Source organism: Haliotis rufescens, unplaced genomic scaffold (genome assembly GCF_023055435.1).
Source record: "Haliotis rufescens isolate VD_foot unplaced genomic scaffold, xgHalRufe1.0.p SCAF_47, whole genome shotgun sequence".
NCBI lineage: Eukaryota > Metazoa > Mollusca > Gastropoda > Lepetellida > Haliotidae > Haliotis > Haliotis rufescens.
In genome coordinates, this window is record NW_025964190.1 from 1,299,837 (window position 1) to 1,317,347 (window position 17,511).

At 42.9% G+C, this 17,511-nt stretch overlaps 1 protein-coding gene across 1 annotated transcript; it reads right to left on the reverse strand.

Moving 5' to 3' along the window:
• Nucleotides 1-8,502: 8,502 nt before the first annotated feature.
• On the reverse strand, nucleotides 8,503-15,442 carry LOC124151261. The gene is made up of 4 exons (XM_046523645.2): nucleotides 15,104-15,442; nucleotides 12,802-12,917; nucleotides 11,276-11,392; nucleotides 8,503-10,759 (listed from the first exon to the last, which is right to left on the reverse strand). Exons 1-4 carry the CDS (start codon nucleotides 15,422-15,424, stop codon nucleotides 8,713-8,715), a joined length of 2,601 nt encoding a protein of 866 aa, XP_046379601.2. The 5' UTR covers nucleotides 15,425-15,442; the 3' UTR covers nucleotides 8,503-8,712.
• Nucleotides 15,443-17,511: the final 2,069 nt, after the last annotated feature.

Consider the following 17,511-nt stretch of genomic DNA (forward strand, 5'->3'; position numbering starts at 1 on the left):
ATTGAGTAGATATTGAGTTATGGAAGATTGAACAATACATGTCAATTCTAATTTCGAAATCGACCCGTACAAGAAGGCCTGAATAGTGGTGTCTCATCTTTGAACTGATTTGTATTGATGATATTCTGATCCATTGACAAATACTGAATATATTTCAACCTGACGGCCTGTAGGTGTTATCATGATAATCTCCTTTACCAAGAAACGGGGTCTCGGATTCTGGGAAACATGAGTAGGGGAAGGAGGTGGGAGTGGGGGTTGTGGTTGGGGGTGGCGGTTGGTGAGTTAAGCAAAGGAAAATGTTCGGTCGGTGATCCATGAATTGTGTAAGTTCAAAGGAACACGTTACAGTTCAGCAACGACCCAGGGTTTGGTAATCAGCTAGCTAGTCAACCAATGACCAACCATACCTGTTAGAAGATTGTTATATGACAGACCGCCTCCGTGGTCTAGTGGTAGAGCGTCTGCCCTGAGTGCGGAAGGTCCGGGGTTCGATCCCCGGCCGCGTCATACCAAAAGACGTTAAAAGATGGTACTTGTTGTTAAACTGCCTGGCGCTCGGCATTAAGGGGCTAAAACAAGGACTGGTCGGCTCGGAGTCAGTATACTGTGTCTGAGTGGGGTATTCACGTTAAACTGCGGCATGGTATCTCAGTGAGCTAGCACTATAAATCGGCATCAGTCCTGACCAGTACAAGCAGCCACACAAACACACATGCACGTCGCAATAATCTTGGACGCGACGGTAAACCACATTTCACCTCACCAACCTATATGTATCCCTAACATTCCGACTCGATGCACATGTGTCGAATACATGTCGACATATGCATGTGTGTAATATGTGTGTGTATATCACATGTCGTTATTACATGCCCTGTGAAGATCCGGGTTAGAATTGATCTTCAGCAATCCATGCTTGTCGAAGGAGGCGGCTAACGGGATTGTCTGGTCCAGATTCGATTATTTGTAAACAGGTAGAATATTGCTGAACGCGGCGTTAAATAACAAACAAACACCACTGTGGTAGATTGTGGTAGTCAGTATAAGGCGGTAACGTTGTCGACGCAACACTCACACACTCACATTACATTTCCACAGATTGACATTTCTTTTTTTAAATTTGATTTAGTTTATATCTGTTCACATTCATGGGTAACATATTTGGACGCAATCATGTAACAGCGGAGATGTTATTAGTACTAGGCAATAATATTCCGCGAATTAATTTGCGACGTCATTTAAAATACTGTGACGCGTCTCTGATACTGCGTGAGCCATGGTAGGATGTATTATCGTGTGTTCTAGGTTATTGTGACCTCTTGATCCACCTACTGCTGTACAGTCTGAGATCGCCAAAGGCCAAGTGTGTTTATTAATTGTTTTATTGACTATAATTGATATTAAACTGCGGAAACTAGATCTAAATCACAGTAAGTGAGGTGAGGTGAAATTGGGTTTAACGTCGCGTCCAAGATTATTACACTTATATAGCGACGTGCATGTACGTGTGTGTGTTTGTGTGGCTGCTTGTACTAGTCTGGACTGATGCCGATTTATAGTGCTAGCTCACTGACACCATAACAAACTGAGGTGTACGTATATAAATAGATATGTTTGTGCATTTCTTACATTATTTTAAATTGTGAAAGTAAATACATTACTACAAACGTAAATAATTTTCCTACTCATATTTCCAAGATAGCCAATATTTTCTTTAGTGTATATTAAAAAAAAAAATTAATATTTGTTGTATTGCCATGGTCTGTTGATTTGGTTGATTAATTATTAATCTGAGTCGTATCTTCGAAATTTACAGCTTAAACGCAGAGGAAAACATTTTGAGCACCTTGTATGGAAGGTTGCTTTCCTGCATACGACATTGGACATGCGGCCCTTGGCAACCATCTACATAACAACGTCCCAACCAGGAAGTGCTGATAAATAAACACTTATCTTATCAGGACAATCCTGGCGCTCTCTTAAATATATTTCTAAGTAGTTTATTTATTGTGTGGGTTAGCCTGTCTGTAATATGTAACTACAGTATAATGCATGCTGTGGAAATGTGTGCTTCGCATGCACATTTCACAGAGAGATTGATTGATGGAGAGAGAGAGGGGGGGGGGGGGGGGGTTCCCTAGGAACCTATGCTGGTCGGATCGTGTAATTGGGCTCAGTAAATTGGATGACGGTCTGTAAATAGTTGTGTATCAGTTATACTACTGATAGATTACGATTCGGTCAAGGTTGATGCATTCTAGTTTCAACTATCTATCTATGCGGACTCCCTACAACAGTTTCATTGTCAAAGACAGTTGTGTCGTTCCATACTGACAAGATTTAAGCACGTTGAATATTGTTTCCGAGTTAAAGACGCAAAGGTCTTAAACTATCATTGTTTGAGTTTATTATGCATATTGTTCAAAATATTCGAGTTGTTAAAAATCCACAATAGGAAACATGATTCCACGCGCAAAGCATTGATGTCGTAATAGAGACAACACTGTTGACGTAATGTACAATGACGCAGCGCCACGTTGACCCATCCCGATTCTTGATACTGTTTTCAATACAGGATACACTACCCCTTCACTGCAGCTTACAAATAACCTGGAATCTGACGTTTATTTCGCCACAAGGTTCATTTAACTGTCACACAATAAACTTTATCGAAAGGTCATCGGTCTGGTCGTTTACAAAACCATCGAATATAAAACGTCAAGGCCACAGAATAAACAGTCCCGATTATCCGTCGAAACAGATTCAAAGGCAAAATAGCAATGAAAATTATATGAATAGATCTCTGAAAATCAGTGTTGACACCAGGGTCCACTTGCACAAAGCGATCTTAGCACTACAATAATTGTAAATCCTTAAGATCGCGATCTTGGGCTTCGGCTACAATCGTCATCCACTTGCACAAAGCGATTGTAGGCTAAGATCATTGTAAGCTACAATCGAAACTTACAATTGGTCCGGACCAATCTGAAGTAGCTAAGATCGTTGTAAGCCCTGAATAAACTTGACAAAATAGCGTGCAAGGCTTGGTCTGTTTCAAATAAATAATCTGCTTTACATTCAAACATTGCCTCCTTATTTTGATTTTGAACTTTATGATTCGAATCGACACTTTAACAACATGAAAAACGCACCACAGATTCAACGTCAGAAATATCGTTAATTGCAATAGTTAACCATATAACTATCGAGTCGATAGCTGAAAGGAATATTCCAATCCGACTAAATGCTGAAAGAAGTGTGAAACAACATACCTTTTCGCTGAACATGGGAAGGATAAAAACCTAAGTCGTCCGCAAGCGACCGTAACCTCTTGGATAAATCAAGGGCAGCTAATCTTAGTTTATACTCTAGATGGGAGTGGTTTCCCTTTGTATAAGCCCGTAGAGTACAATCTACCTTACCCATGCCAGTGTATTAATGTTGTTGAATCGCTGAGCTCCCGCTATATTTCATTTGGGTCACATTCGTGTCAGTTATTTTGTCTTTAGTTTATCATGAAATTAATCTACAAATAAATACAAGTTGAAGAGCAAAATCATACATCAGCGTTAGAAATTGGCCCTAGTCCTGTAGTCCTTACCAAACTGCCCAAAAGTAGTAGAAATTGGCCAATTTTAAGGGTTTTGCTATGTGTTATCATTATAAGGACTAGTGGACAAAAACTTATAGTTTTTAACCCTGATACATGCTGAAATCTAAAATCGAGTGGGGCGGGGACGAGCGGTTAAAATCTGAGTTTAAAAGAAAAAATACACACATGCAAATACACATAATGACATTTGAAATTTGTGTAAAATGTCCCATAAATAGCAAAAGTAAAATTCACACTTTTATATATAAAAAAATTAATACCCAGTGAATACATTTTAAACAACTGCTTTCTCGAAACAGTATTCATTATTCTTATTTACCGTCTATGCGTTTTTGAAATTTCCCGTCTTTCTGTGTTGTGAAAAGGGAGTCATAAGATCCTTTGTTATAGCAACGAAATGAAAACATGAAGGATATATTTAGGATTTTACGAAAAGCTCCCCCAAATAGATGACGATCATGCATAAACGTTTTATGTTATTAGGAAATATTATCATTATTATTTATTTGTATGTCATAATAATTGTGTCACTAAATAATGAATTTATTCGTATTTCAATACTTTTAATAAAAGACACGAGTAGGTATTTCTCTAGTTGCAATAGAAACAATTCCTAAATCACGACAGTATTAATGCCGACAAGAACATATGCCATCATTCTAGTAATCTTTTCCTTCAAATAATTGGGACCTTTCTTGAAACTGTGCAAAGTGCGATGGAGGGAGGTACGTGTTACGTGTCGTTACCGGTTCCACTTATTGTATGCGCAGCAAGCTATGCGCGTTTGCAGACAACTGTAGACAGGAGTCGAGTTTAAGATATTCGTACCTCCACCGTTGAAGATTTCAATCTTAGCTTAGATCGCGATCTTAACCCCAAGCCGTCTTACAATCGCGTTAAGATCGGTTTGTGCAAGTGGAATGGGACAATTGTATGGTGATTGTAAAGTCAATGGTAGCCGCCTAAGATCGATTGTAACAAGATTGTTCTGTGCAAGTGGGCCAAGGGTCCCGTTCCACAAAGCGATCTTAGCGCTATGACGATCGTAACTCCCTTACTTTAACATAGATTTACGATGATTGTAGCGCTAAGATCACTTTTTGGAACGGGGCGCAGGTGTTATAGAAAAGGGTACATACGACCTCCCCTGCCGGTAGCACCTGGACACAAGAACTCTACTCAACGAGTTAGTCAGCAATATTCAAGCTATTTCTCGACAGATGTTGATCGAATTATCGACGTCCTTCGCCGTCGGTGTACGATGACACACAGCATTATTATTAGATCAAGACCTTCACTGTACACACGTGACAACCCGCTGTGGTATTAGATCAAGACCTTCGCTGTACACACGTGACAACCCGCTGTGGTATTAGATAAAGACCTTTATTACTTGCCCGTGAAGAGATCACCCGTTTAATAAACCTACAGCTGTATTACACATTGTGTAATACCAAAACGCGTGCTTATGTACTCTCGGAACACGTTTCACGAACAAATATTGAAAGCTCTCAACATCCCTTGGCTTATTCAACGACATTGCGTGTGGAGATGATAGATCACTGAGAGGAGCTTATGCACACTCGATTACCCTAGCAACCTTGTCGCTAGGCTGACGTCACATGGCATTGTTTCTCCGAAGGATCTTGCAACAAAATTCCACAAATTACGTCATCGGGTATTGTGACGTGATTGTCAACTTTGAGGTGCAAGGCCCCGTTCCATAAAGCGATCGTACGGTAGCGCAACGACAGTCGTTGGTCTAAGTTAAAGTATGTGAGTTGCGATAGCTACGCTAATTTTGTGGAACGGACGCCTGAATTCTAAAGGTGGACCGTTGTAAGGTATTAAATTCATACGTTTCAACTTTTGACGTGTTTGAAGTATTACTGTGTTAACTAAATTGGATTATGCCGTGGATCGTGTAGGTGTCAGCCTATTCACACTCAACAGTATAATTCTAAACACGTTATAAATGGCCAGTAATAAATAAAATACTAAACGAGCTCCCGTGTAAAACCTATTATATGAAACTCGTGAATAGTTCTGGTATCTGACGAGCGAAAGATACCAGAACTATTCATTCGTTTCATAAAATTGGTATTACACGGGAGCTCGTTTAGTATTCTATATTTATTGTAGACACGTGACAAGCTGCTGTTGTATAAGATCAAGACCTTCGCTGTAGACACGTGACAACCCGCTGTGGTATTAGATCAAGACCTTCACAGTCGAAACGTGACAACCTGCTGTGGTATTAGATCAAGACCTTCACAGTCGACACGTGACAACCTGCTGTGGTATTAGATCAAGACCTTCAGTGACAACCTGCTGTGGTATTAGATCAAGACCTTCACTGTAGACACGTGACAACCTGCTGTGGTATTAGATCAAGACTTTCACAGTCGACACGTGACAATCCGAAGTGGTAATAGATCAAGAACTTCAATGTAGACGTGTGACAACCTGCTGTGGTATTAGATCAAGACCTTCACTGTAGACACGTGACAATCTGCAGTGGTATAAGATCAAGACTTCACTGTAGACACGTGACAACCTGCTGTGGTATTAGATCAAGACCTTCACTGTAGACACGTGACAACCCGCTGTGGTATTAGATCAAGACCTTCACTGTAGACACGTGGCAACCCGCTGTGGTATTAGATCAAGACCTTCACTGTAGACACGTAACAACCTCCTGTGGTATTAGATCAAGACCTTCACTGTAGACACGTGACAACCCGCTGTGGTATTAGATCAAGACCTTTATTGTAGACACGTGACAACCTGCTGTGGTATTAGTACAGGACCTTCACTGTAGACGTGTGAGAACCGGCTGTGGTATTAGATCAAGACCTTTACTGTACACACGTGACAAACCGCTGTGGTATTAGATCAAGACCTTTATTGTAGACACGTGACAACCTGCTGTGGTATTAGATCAAGACCTTCACTGTAGACACGTGACAACCTGCTGTGGTATTAGATCAAGACCGTCACTGTAGACACGTGACAACCTGCTGTGGCATTAGATCAAGACCTTCACTCTACACACGTGACAACCTGATGTGGTATTAGATCAAGACCTTCACTGTACACACGTGACAACCTGTTGTGGTATTAGATCAAGACCTCCACAGTCGACACGTAACAACCTTATGTGGTGTTAGATCAAGACCTTCTCTGCAGACCCGTGACAACCTGCTGTGGTATTAGATCAAGACCTTCACTGTAGACAGATGACAACCTGCTGTGGTATAAGATCAAGACCTTCACTGTACACAAGTGACAACCTGCTGTGGTATTAGATCAAGACCTTCACTGTAGACAGATGACAACCTGCTGTGGTTTAAGATCAAGACCTTCACTGTGGACAAGTGACAACCTGCTGTGGTATTAGATCAAGGCCTTCATTGTAGACACGTGACAACCGGCTGTGGTATTAGATCAAGACATTCACAGTCGACACGTGACAACCTGCTGTGGTATTAGATCAAGACGTTCACTGTAGACACGTGACAACCGGCTGTGGTATTAAATCAAGACATTCACAGTTGTCACGTGACAACCGGCTGTGGTATTAGATCAAGACCTTCAATGTAGACGTGTGACAACCTGCTGTGGTATTAGATCAAGACCTTCACTGTACACACGTGACAACCTGATCTGGTATTATATCAAAACCTTCACTTTAGACACGTGACAACCTGCTGTGGCATTAGATCAACCCCTTCACTGTACACAGGTGACAACCTGCTGTGGTATTAGATGAAGAACTTTATTGTACACACGTGACAACCCGCTGTGGTATTAGATCAAGACATTCACTGTACGCACGTGACAACCTGCTGTGGTATTAGATCAAGACCTTCACTGTTGACACGTGACAACCTGCTGTGGTATTAGATCAAGACCTTCAGTAACAACCTGCTGTGTTATTAGATCAAGACCTTTATTGTACACGCGTGACAACCCGCTGTGGTATTAGATCAAGACATTCACTGTACGCACGTGACAACCTGATGTGGTATTAGATCAAGACCTTCACAGTCGACACGTGACAACCTGTTGTGGTATTAGATCAAGACCTTCACTGTAGACACGTGACAACCTGATGTGGTATTAGATCAAGACCTTCACAGTCGACACGTGACAACCTGCTGTGGTATTAGATCAAGACCGTCAGTGAAGACACGTGACAACCCGCTGTGGTATTAGATCAAGACATTCACTGTACGCACGTGACAACCTGCTGTGGTAGTAGATCAAGACCTTCACAGTCGACACGTGACAACCTGCTGTGGTATTAGATCAAGACCGTCAGTGAAGACACGTGACAACCTGCTGTGGTATTAGATCAAGACCTTCACAGTCGACACGTGACAACCTGCTGTGGTATTAGATCAAGACCGTCAGTGAAGACACGTGACAACCCGCTGTGGTATTAGATCAAGACATTCACTGTACGCACGTGACAACCTGCTGTGGTAGTAGATCAAGACCTTCATTGTACACACGTGACAACCTGATGTGGTAGTAGATCAAGACCGTCACAGTCGACACGTGACAACCTGCTGTGGTATTAGATCAAGACCGTCAGTGAAGACACGTGACAACCTGCTGTGGCATTAGATCAAGACCTTCACTGTACACACGTGACAACCTGCTGTGGCATTAGATCAAGACCTTCACTGTACACACGTGACAACCTGCTGTGGTATTAGATCAAGACCTTCACTGTACACACGTGACAACCTGCTGTGGTATTAGATGAAGACCTTCACTGTACACACGTGACAACCTGCTGTGGCATTAAATCAAGACCTTCACTCTAGCCATGTGACAACCTACTGTGGTATTAGATCAAGACCTTCACTGTACAGAACTGACAACCTGTTTTTTTATTAGATCAAGACCTTCACTGAAGATATGTGACAACATGCTTTGGTAATTGAGCTACAGAAATGTACCAAGTACATCCTGTAAAACGCATGCGTAACATGCGAGATGTCCAACTGTTGTTTGTGGTGTCATCCTAAGTGTAAGTAGGATTCAGCGACAACGACACAAATGCATTCCGAGTAATGATTCACATGCTACACACACAGGAACTTAAAGAGGCTACAAAGGTTCCCTGATTCCTCCGCGCTCCCATACACTGAAACAGAATCTCCCTTTCTTGGAGCGTTAAACGTGACGTCAAACTCGTCACTTTCTCCCTTTCTGTGAACTTCTTTGTTGATCATTATCCGCAGAACACTGTCTGACGTCATCCGCAGTCGGGTGGTTTGATTGGCTGGAATGTCACCACAGAGAGGCTCCAGTAGAACGCAGCCATAGTCATTAGCCGCGGTGTAGTTTGTAGGAAAGGTTTTGATCCCCAACACTTCAGTTTTACTTTCAATCAATATGTTACCCATGTGGTCATATGATGCCCCACCATCTGCATCAGGATGTTTTGCGAATACAGCCAGTTTATAAAAGCCAGATTTAGGAAATCTGACTTTGAGAACAAGAGTGTCATTTGTGATGGACGAGAAGACGTATCGGTCAATGTCAGAGATCTCCTTCTCTGAGTGAGACAGTGTAAACGTGGTCGACACTGTGGGGTCTACCATTAGTTTCATCTCAACTTCCGCCTCACTCGTCGTCAGGGAACTCTGGGAAAATATGTTCGGTGGAAAGCCGTAATCCCTAGCCATCTGTTTTATTCCCCATGTGCCATGGTTGTCTGGATACGGCTTTAGGTCTTTACACGGATCTGAACAGCTAAGCAGAAAATGGCCAATATGGTCGTTACTGTCTTTTGATGTTTGGGTAATGTCTTTGCCAAATACATTCAGCTTATAATAACCCACTTCCGGTAGCCGTGCGGAGATATGGAGAGTGTCGGTTTGAACAAAGGCCATCAACAATCGGTCAAGGTTGACAATTTTCTGTGTGGCATGCTCAAGCCTAAATGATACGGATATGTTAGGTTTGACCTTGAACTTCATACAAATCTTGCCGCTTTCAGAACTAAGCATGTCTCCAGCATGAGGCACAGACAGAAATCCATATTTGGTGGCTCCTGGGAAGAGGCCCCACGTGAAGTGCATTGTGGGATACGGGAGTGTATCCGGATGGGAATCCTCGCTTTCTATAAGAATGTCTCCAAGGTGATCATGTTCATGTTTCGAGCCAGTGACTTTGGGGGCAAATATTGTAAATTTGTAATAGCCGGCCAATGGAAAACGAAACTTTATTTTCAGCATTCCGTCTTTTATGAACGCCATGAGGAACTTTGTGAGGTCTTTTCTCTTATCTTCAGAATGAACCAGATTGAAAGATGGAAAAGCACATGGTTTAACCATCATGTTTATTTCAGCTTTTCCACTTTTTGCTTTGACCAGATCTATTGTGCAAGTGTCCGTCTTAAAGCCATACGTTTCCGGGTCGGCTTTTAAGCCCCATGTCCCCCAGCTTTTTGGATAGGGCTTCACAAGAGTGCACACGCTGTGACAACGTATTGTATAGGTCATGAGACACGTATTCCGAGTGGCACCTTTCTCTTCCCCGTACAGTCGCAGTTCAAATTTACCTGTGATTGGAGGTGTTACCTTAACAGAAAACCCTCCATCTGGCGTCTTTCTCAGCAGGACATGTTCATTGTAATGTTTCCCCGTTGATATGTCTTTGAGGTCAGAGAAAAGATCCTGTAAGGTGATTCGTTTCGTTGCAATCCTAATTTCACATTCTTTGTCCATGTCTACCACCTGACCGTGTGTTTTAGACTCAAATCCCCATTCAATTCCCTCGACATGGGGACAGATAGCTTTTGCATATTCATCAATCGTTAAAGGTTTGGCCAGCAATTGATAACAGTGGCTTTTGTCGTAGTTTTTGTCTATGTATGGCAAGTGTTTCACCACGAAGTCATCCGGGTCGGTTAAAAAGTGGAACTCATTAAACTGTTTTACATATTTGAACTTGTCGCCAATGTACCCCGCACCCCACGTGACTTCGATGGGTCTCCAATCGCCGTTGACGTAGACGATGTTCCAGGCGTGGTTGGTGTCGGTATCCGCCGTGACCCTCACTTCGGGGTCAAACCCATATCCTTTGGCGATGCCGGATACAACCTTGCAGGGTATCTTCACCTCCCTGTAAGCACAAAAGAAACACATGTCTATAAAACGTTTTTGAAGGTGGTGGAAAATACCATTCAGTGAAATGTATCTTTTATGAGTGAGAGAGAGAGTATTGCTTTACGCCGCTTTTAGCAATATCCCTGCAGTATCACGACAGGGGACACCTGAAATGGGCTTCACACAGTGTACCCATGTCGGGAATCGAACTCGTGTCTATGGCATGAAGAGCGAACGCTTTAACTACTAGACTAGGTCTTCAGAAACCCATGCGTGTCGTTAAAGGCGACTTTGCTTGTCGTAAGAGGCGACTAACGGGATCGGGTGGTCAGGCTCGCTGACTTGGTTGATGCATGTCATTGTATCCCATTTGCGTGGATCGATGCTCATGGTGTCAATCACTGGATTGTCTGATCCAGACACGATTATTTACAGACCGCCGTCATATAACTGGGATATTGCTGAGTGCAGCGTTAAACAACAAACAAACAAACGAAAGACAGCTAAATGTGTTGAGCTACTGATGACTGACCTGCAGAGCGCTAGGAAGAGCGATGAGAAGCCAGCACACACAGCCCTCTTGTACCGCAGCACAGAGTCAGCGTCCTGGGGACCGCATTTACCCCTTCTCAGGATGTTGGTGTCATATCTGGAAACACCCGCATGGAGGTACAAATTTCTTTAAAATTGTGAGCTAATTTATGTAATTTTGAGGAAGAGAATTTAAGGATGTCAACTTCTTTATTATGAGGAACACACCGTTTCGGAATATACACTTGCACCTTCATCTCATGAATAAATGCTGTGAGACAGAGAACATATATATGTGCATGTAAGAACAACAAAAGTTATTAGATAACAAAGGTGGAAGTTTAACAATGGAAGCCAACAGATAATTGGCGCTGATAAGTGATTAGCAATAGACAAGGGAAGCCAACACAATTAGCGCTGATAGTTGTTAGTGATTGACTTCTGGAAGCGCTAATTTACTGTAAAGTGTTGGCTTCCACTGTCTATTGCTTATCACTTATCAGTGCCAATCATCTGTTGGCTTCCCCATGTGTTATCTTATAACTTTTGTTGTTCTTACATGTACATATATATGTTCTCTGTCTCATAGTATTTATTCAGAACAGGCTATAGCTGGCAAGTCACTGGACCGTACAAGTTAATCTCCGCAGCCTGCTGGCAAAGTGAGAGTAAACCATCTAAACAAGGCTCTCACTCTAGAAGCAATACGAAACCCACAAAATAAACTAGAAAACTTCAAGGCCTTAGGCGTATTCTTAATCAAAACGGAAAAAATAAAACGCATCTAAAAACACAATAATCTACCAAATCAAAATCACATAAACAAACAAACATCCACCATACCCAGCTCCCTTAGTTCTCCTCCCCAACCCCATCGGCATCTATTCCAAATCTCAAAATTCCCAAATTCTATATAAGCAACCCCTAAAGCCCCCTCTTGGGTTGCACAGACCACCTTCGCCCCTTTCGGAAACACATTAAATGGCCTGGCCGGGCCCGTGTGCGAAATACGCATCAGTCGGAAAGCGCACGTTAAATCTCCAAAGTAAGTAAGTAAGTAAGCATTTATTCACCTGATAAAGGAGTAAGTATACACTCCGAAACGTTGTGTTCCTCATAATAAAGAAGTTGACATCCATAAATTCTCTTCCTTATGTGTATCACTTATAAATGCCTTTAAAAGACTTGAACATCGACCCCATGGGAAGAATAGCTGTCGGGACCACTGATGATGTTTGACGTCAATGTCAAATGATGCATCTATTTCAGCAACATTCCAGAAACATAACGGCAGGGAGAACAAGCTTAAGACATGGCCTCACACATTACCCATGTGGAGAATCGAACCCAACCTTCGTCGTGGCGAGCGAACGTTTTAACCACTTGCCTACCCCACTCTGCACCTGTACATGGTGGAATGAGTTGGGGTTAACGTGTTCTGGTTTAGTTTGACTTAGATGTTACATATCAATATACTGAAGGAAACATGAACAATGTGTCTGTGTCAGTCTACTGGACCACATCTACCTGATATTGTGAGCAATCCATCTGAAGAATGCGCGAACTTTCTCCATGTCATTCTGGGCTGGTCTTGTGAGGTACTGAGCGAGGAAGGCCACTGATGACTGAACGCTGTCGGGAGCCTGGAAGCAATGGGGAGCAAGAATTGCGTGATATACGTCATAAAATTATAATTATTTCAAAACGCCCTTAATATGTTGATGATTTTCATGGCACTGCCTACACAGAAAGGCTGGAAATCGTCGGCATTGTGGTGCTTCTGGAACTGAAACCTGTAAAGGTAGCTTGAGTGTGAGGGGTAGAGGGGTCGATAGTTTCACACAAAATATGACGTGAAGGACAAACGACTATGACCGGAAGTTGTCAGTCGAGTTCAGTTAAGAATTCACTTCAATATTTGTAGCGTTTATGGAGGTATATACGTAAAACCGGTTTACACCGGTTTGTACATGTACGCATTTAACTCCCAAAAATACTGAAGTAAATTTTATAAGTAAATACATCAACTATATCTTGACTCTCCGGCACTATCCTAACGAACAGTTAGATAACACCATACCTTAAGCGTAGTTCGGTATTTGCAAATTGAAAACCAATGAAAGGTTTGAACGCTTATACCGAAGTGACGGATGTAACGAACTGTTGTTTTTGGTCCCGGTCATTTGCGGTATGCTTTAGTTGAAACGCTTATAACGAACTCCGGTTATAACGAACAAAATATATTGATCCCTTTGAGTTCGTCATAACCGTAGTTTACTGTATACACTTTTGTTTGATAGTGGCTACATTTTAAACACACACGAAATGGTTATTCAATGCTGATGTGATACAAGTATCATAGGCGACATTGCATGCCTCACATCAATTAGTATCTCACAACAGGTGCAGTGCACATGACGTCGCAAGGAACATAGGGTTCGAAATTTCACAGTACACAGATTGAAGTGTGAATTTTCACGTGTAAACTTTCTTTTGCTCTGTCGTTTAGAAACATTTCAGAGTGATTACACTGGGTTTGTTTGGATTGATTTCGATTGATCTGTACTGATATGTAACCACATTCGACAAGGTGGAATTTTATATTTTGAAGAATGGAAATCTATCTGAACGAAATCTATTTAAGGATAAAAAAAAACTTTCCATAATCATTGAAAGTATCTGCTAATATAAAAGAAAGACCATCGTACGAACGACGGTTATGTGTGCATGTTTGAATATGTGGTGTATACTTATATCTCTTGATCAGTATATCAGGGTAAGTTAGGGGCTTCAGCTGAGAAAATTACATCTCATCATCGAAACAATCCAAGGTGAAAACGCTTCACCTTTTCCTGATAGGCTCACCTGCCATAGATGTTACCATCAGTTTGTTTGTTGTTTTACGCCGCACTCAGCAATATGCCAGCTGTATGATGGCGGTACGTAAATAATCGAGTCTGGACCAGACAATCCAGTGATTAACATCATGAGCATCGAACCACGCAATTGGGATGGATGACCCGATCCCGTTAGTCGCCTCTTACGACAACCACAGTCGCCTTTTACAGCAAACATGGGTTGCTGAAGACCTATTCTACCCCGGATCTTCACGGGTCGAGGAACATTCTGAAAGTCTTTCCTTGTGCGAGTGGATTTGAGGTATACCCCTTTATTTTACTCTCTCCGTATTAATAAGTGGATAAAAAGTGCAGTTCAGAGACTCTCTCTCGCTCTCTCTCTCTCGCGCTCTCTCTCTCTCTCTCTCTCTCTCTCTCTCTCTCTCTCTCAGTCTCTCTCGTAGCAATATGTTCATTTATTTGTTTATTAAATTGTTGATATGCATAGTATAACTCAATGACTAATATGAAATGTATACTAAAAATAAGCCCATCCCCGTTACTTCGGGCCTGGCGTTTAATCACTTTTCCACTCAGAGCGAACCGCCTCCGTGGTCTTGTGGTAGAGCGTCCGCCCGGAGAGCGGAAGGTCCAGGGTTCGATCCCGGGCCGCGTCATACAAAAATACGTTAAAAGATGGTACTTGTTGTTACCCTGTCTGGCGCTCGGCATTAAGGGGCTAAAACAAGGACTGGTCGGCTCGGAGTCAGTATACTGTGTCTGAGTGGGGTATTCATGTTAAACTGCGGCATGGTATCTCAGTCAGCTAGCACTATAAATCGGCATCAGTCCGGACTAGTACAAGCAGCCACACACACACATACACGTGCATGCACGTCGCTATATAAGTGCAATAATCTTGGACGCGACGTTAAACCCAATTTCACCTCACCTCACCACTCAGAGCGATTCATCATCACAACCCTTCTTACCTTGACAACATATTCGTCAATAAATGCAAAGGCTGCGGGTGGGGGAACTGCCTCTGATTTCCTCTTCCTCGGCGGAGTGATGGGAGGGTTCGTGTCCTTGTAATCACTCGTGTGAGTCTCCAGCAGGTCGTCCGTCACCTCGCGGTCCCAGGGGCTGACGTTCACACACGGGCTCCTGGGTGTGCTCGCGTTCCATGGGTCCCCTGGCTCGCCTGCACCAATAGGGCTTATGGTTTCTAACCTGAATTTCTCCGTCGACGGAATCGCCCATGTTGCGCTTGTCGCAGAGACGATCTCTTGCTTGGAGTTGCCACAACCCATGGTGGATGAAAGGTGGGTGTTGCCAGATCACTGAAATAATGAGTGAGTGAGTGAGTTGGGTTTAACGCCGCTTTTAACATTATTCCAGTTATATCACGGCGTGTCAGCTTAATGTGGAAGGAAAGCCCGAAGTGATGCAGGTCTCAGACCTTTACCACTTCGGTGAAACCACGAGCACGGGTATGGTGCTGACAAACCTAGAAACATAATCGGGGCGAACCGGGATTCGAACGTACAATCATAGGTTTCTTGGGTGCCCAAGGGACGCAACTCTGCACAGCGAATCGCGGCGCCTTAGACGACTGGGCCACCCGTGCCCCCGATCATTGAAATAGGTTATGGTGTATATGCATCAATGTCACGACGAGCGGGTTTAGGTAAGCGAGTAATTATATTAAACAGGTTGTTTGGGTGGACATAGGCGGATCCGGAAGGGGGTTACAGGGGGTCCGGCCCCAGCGCCCACACCCTAAGCCCCCATTTGTTGTGGGCAGTAAAATTATCTGAGAGAGGATTTTGACATTTTGGAACCCTCCCTTTTAAAAATGTTGAATCCGCCTTTGGTGGATGGGTTGGTTAGAGTTTGTTAAGGTGAGTGAGTGAATTGTTAGGCGCGTGAATGGGTAGGTTGGCATCTGCTTAACGCCGCACTCAGCGGCGGTCTGTAAATAAAGTCTAGACCAGAGAATCCAGTGATACTGTGTCTGAGTCGGTTATTCACGTTAAAATGCGGCATAGTCCTTAGATCGTGAGTTCGAATCTCAGATCCGACCAAGTTCAATTCTGTCTCTTAGCCGCGTATGTACTTCTCTTTGGGCCTTCTTCGCTCATTAACGCGACATAATAATAATCATAATCATAATCATAATTATGTACATATTTATAGTACGCAAAATCCAAAACCTAAAGCGTGCTCAAAGCCTACATTATTACCCCGGCCAATTGATCAGTGTGCACTCGAATTTCATTCTCAGCTCCTTGGGGAGTATACATGGATATCATTGTGAGACAAATATACTGCTTTTCAAAGCGGCGTTATACAGACCTCCCTCGCCACCTACGCATTCACGTGGTATCCCCCGTCCTTCTACGCCTGTCCAGCCTGACAAGGTTCTACACAGTACATCTTTCTTCCCTGTCGACATGTGGTATCTGACAAACAACCGCAGCATGCTTGGAATGGCCGCACATGTTGCTTAGTTGCATGGTAAATATTACACCGACTGATCCGATTGGAAATAATAGGATAATACATGTGCGCTAATCGGTATATTTATATATCGGGTTTTAATACGAGTTAATCTGTACCTATTCACAGATTATGTACACGTCATGCATGACATGATGTCTGCAGGTAATTCTCAGCAGGTGTCGTTCCCGCGCAAACTGCCGGACAAAAGAAGTCATCATACCTCCATGTCAGAAAGATGAGATCTGATTGGTCCACGTGATCTTGATAAAATAATGTGTCACTCGCCCTGGAGGGTAATACATGTTTCAGAGGGGGAATAAATCTTATACCCCGCCACGAGCAATACAGGCCGCACGTGGATTTCTGAGAGGCAGAATAAATCCCTGATAACCCCGCTTCAAAGCAAAAAGCCGCACGCTTTTTTCTAGTCAGTCTAAGTCACGTGACATAGCACAAGTTAACCTCAGTCGTCACCACTCGCCCCTTTCCGTAACCTGCAAGAAGACTCGTCCCCCTATCGATGAATGTTATGTGCGAAAATACGACAAACCAATCAGAATGCGCGTATGATTTCAAGTTCTTAATCAAAGAATCCCTTAGAAATAATTTTAGATTTTATATATGTCTTGCATCTAAAGATACACCCAAGACACAGTTAAGTGTGTTCAATCACACTGTAAAATTCCGCACGTCCCGATGTGCTTTAAATTGCATCTGAAATATATATAATATATGGGGAAATATGTGTGAACCATTACGCAACGAGTTGACAATTGTTTTAGGTATGCCCGTTTGCGCTAAGACGGAACCCGGTCGCAAAAATGGCCATGAGAGGGGCACGAGTAGCTATTCGGCTTGTCTCGGAATAACACGAGTTGGTCACGAATGAAGTTAA

Bases quoted from the DNA above. Each gene is read 5' to 3' on its own strand.
- LOC124151261 (XM_046523645.2), bottom strand. From the start codon at position 15,424: ATGGGTTGTGGCAACTCCAAGCAAGAGATCGTCTCTGCGACAAGCGCA. The intron at 12,918-15,103 runs GTAAGAAGGGTT...CATTGCTTCCAG, and splicing joins TTGACGAATATGTTGTCAAG to GCTCCCGACAGCGTTCAGTC. The intron at 11,393-12,801 runs GTAGATGTGGTC...GGGTGTTTCCAG, and splicing joins TGGATTGCTCACAATATCAG to ATATGACACCAACATCCTGA.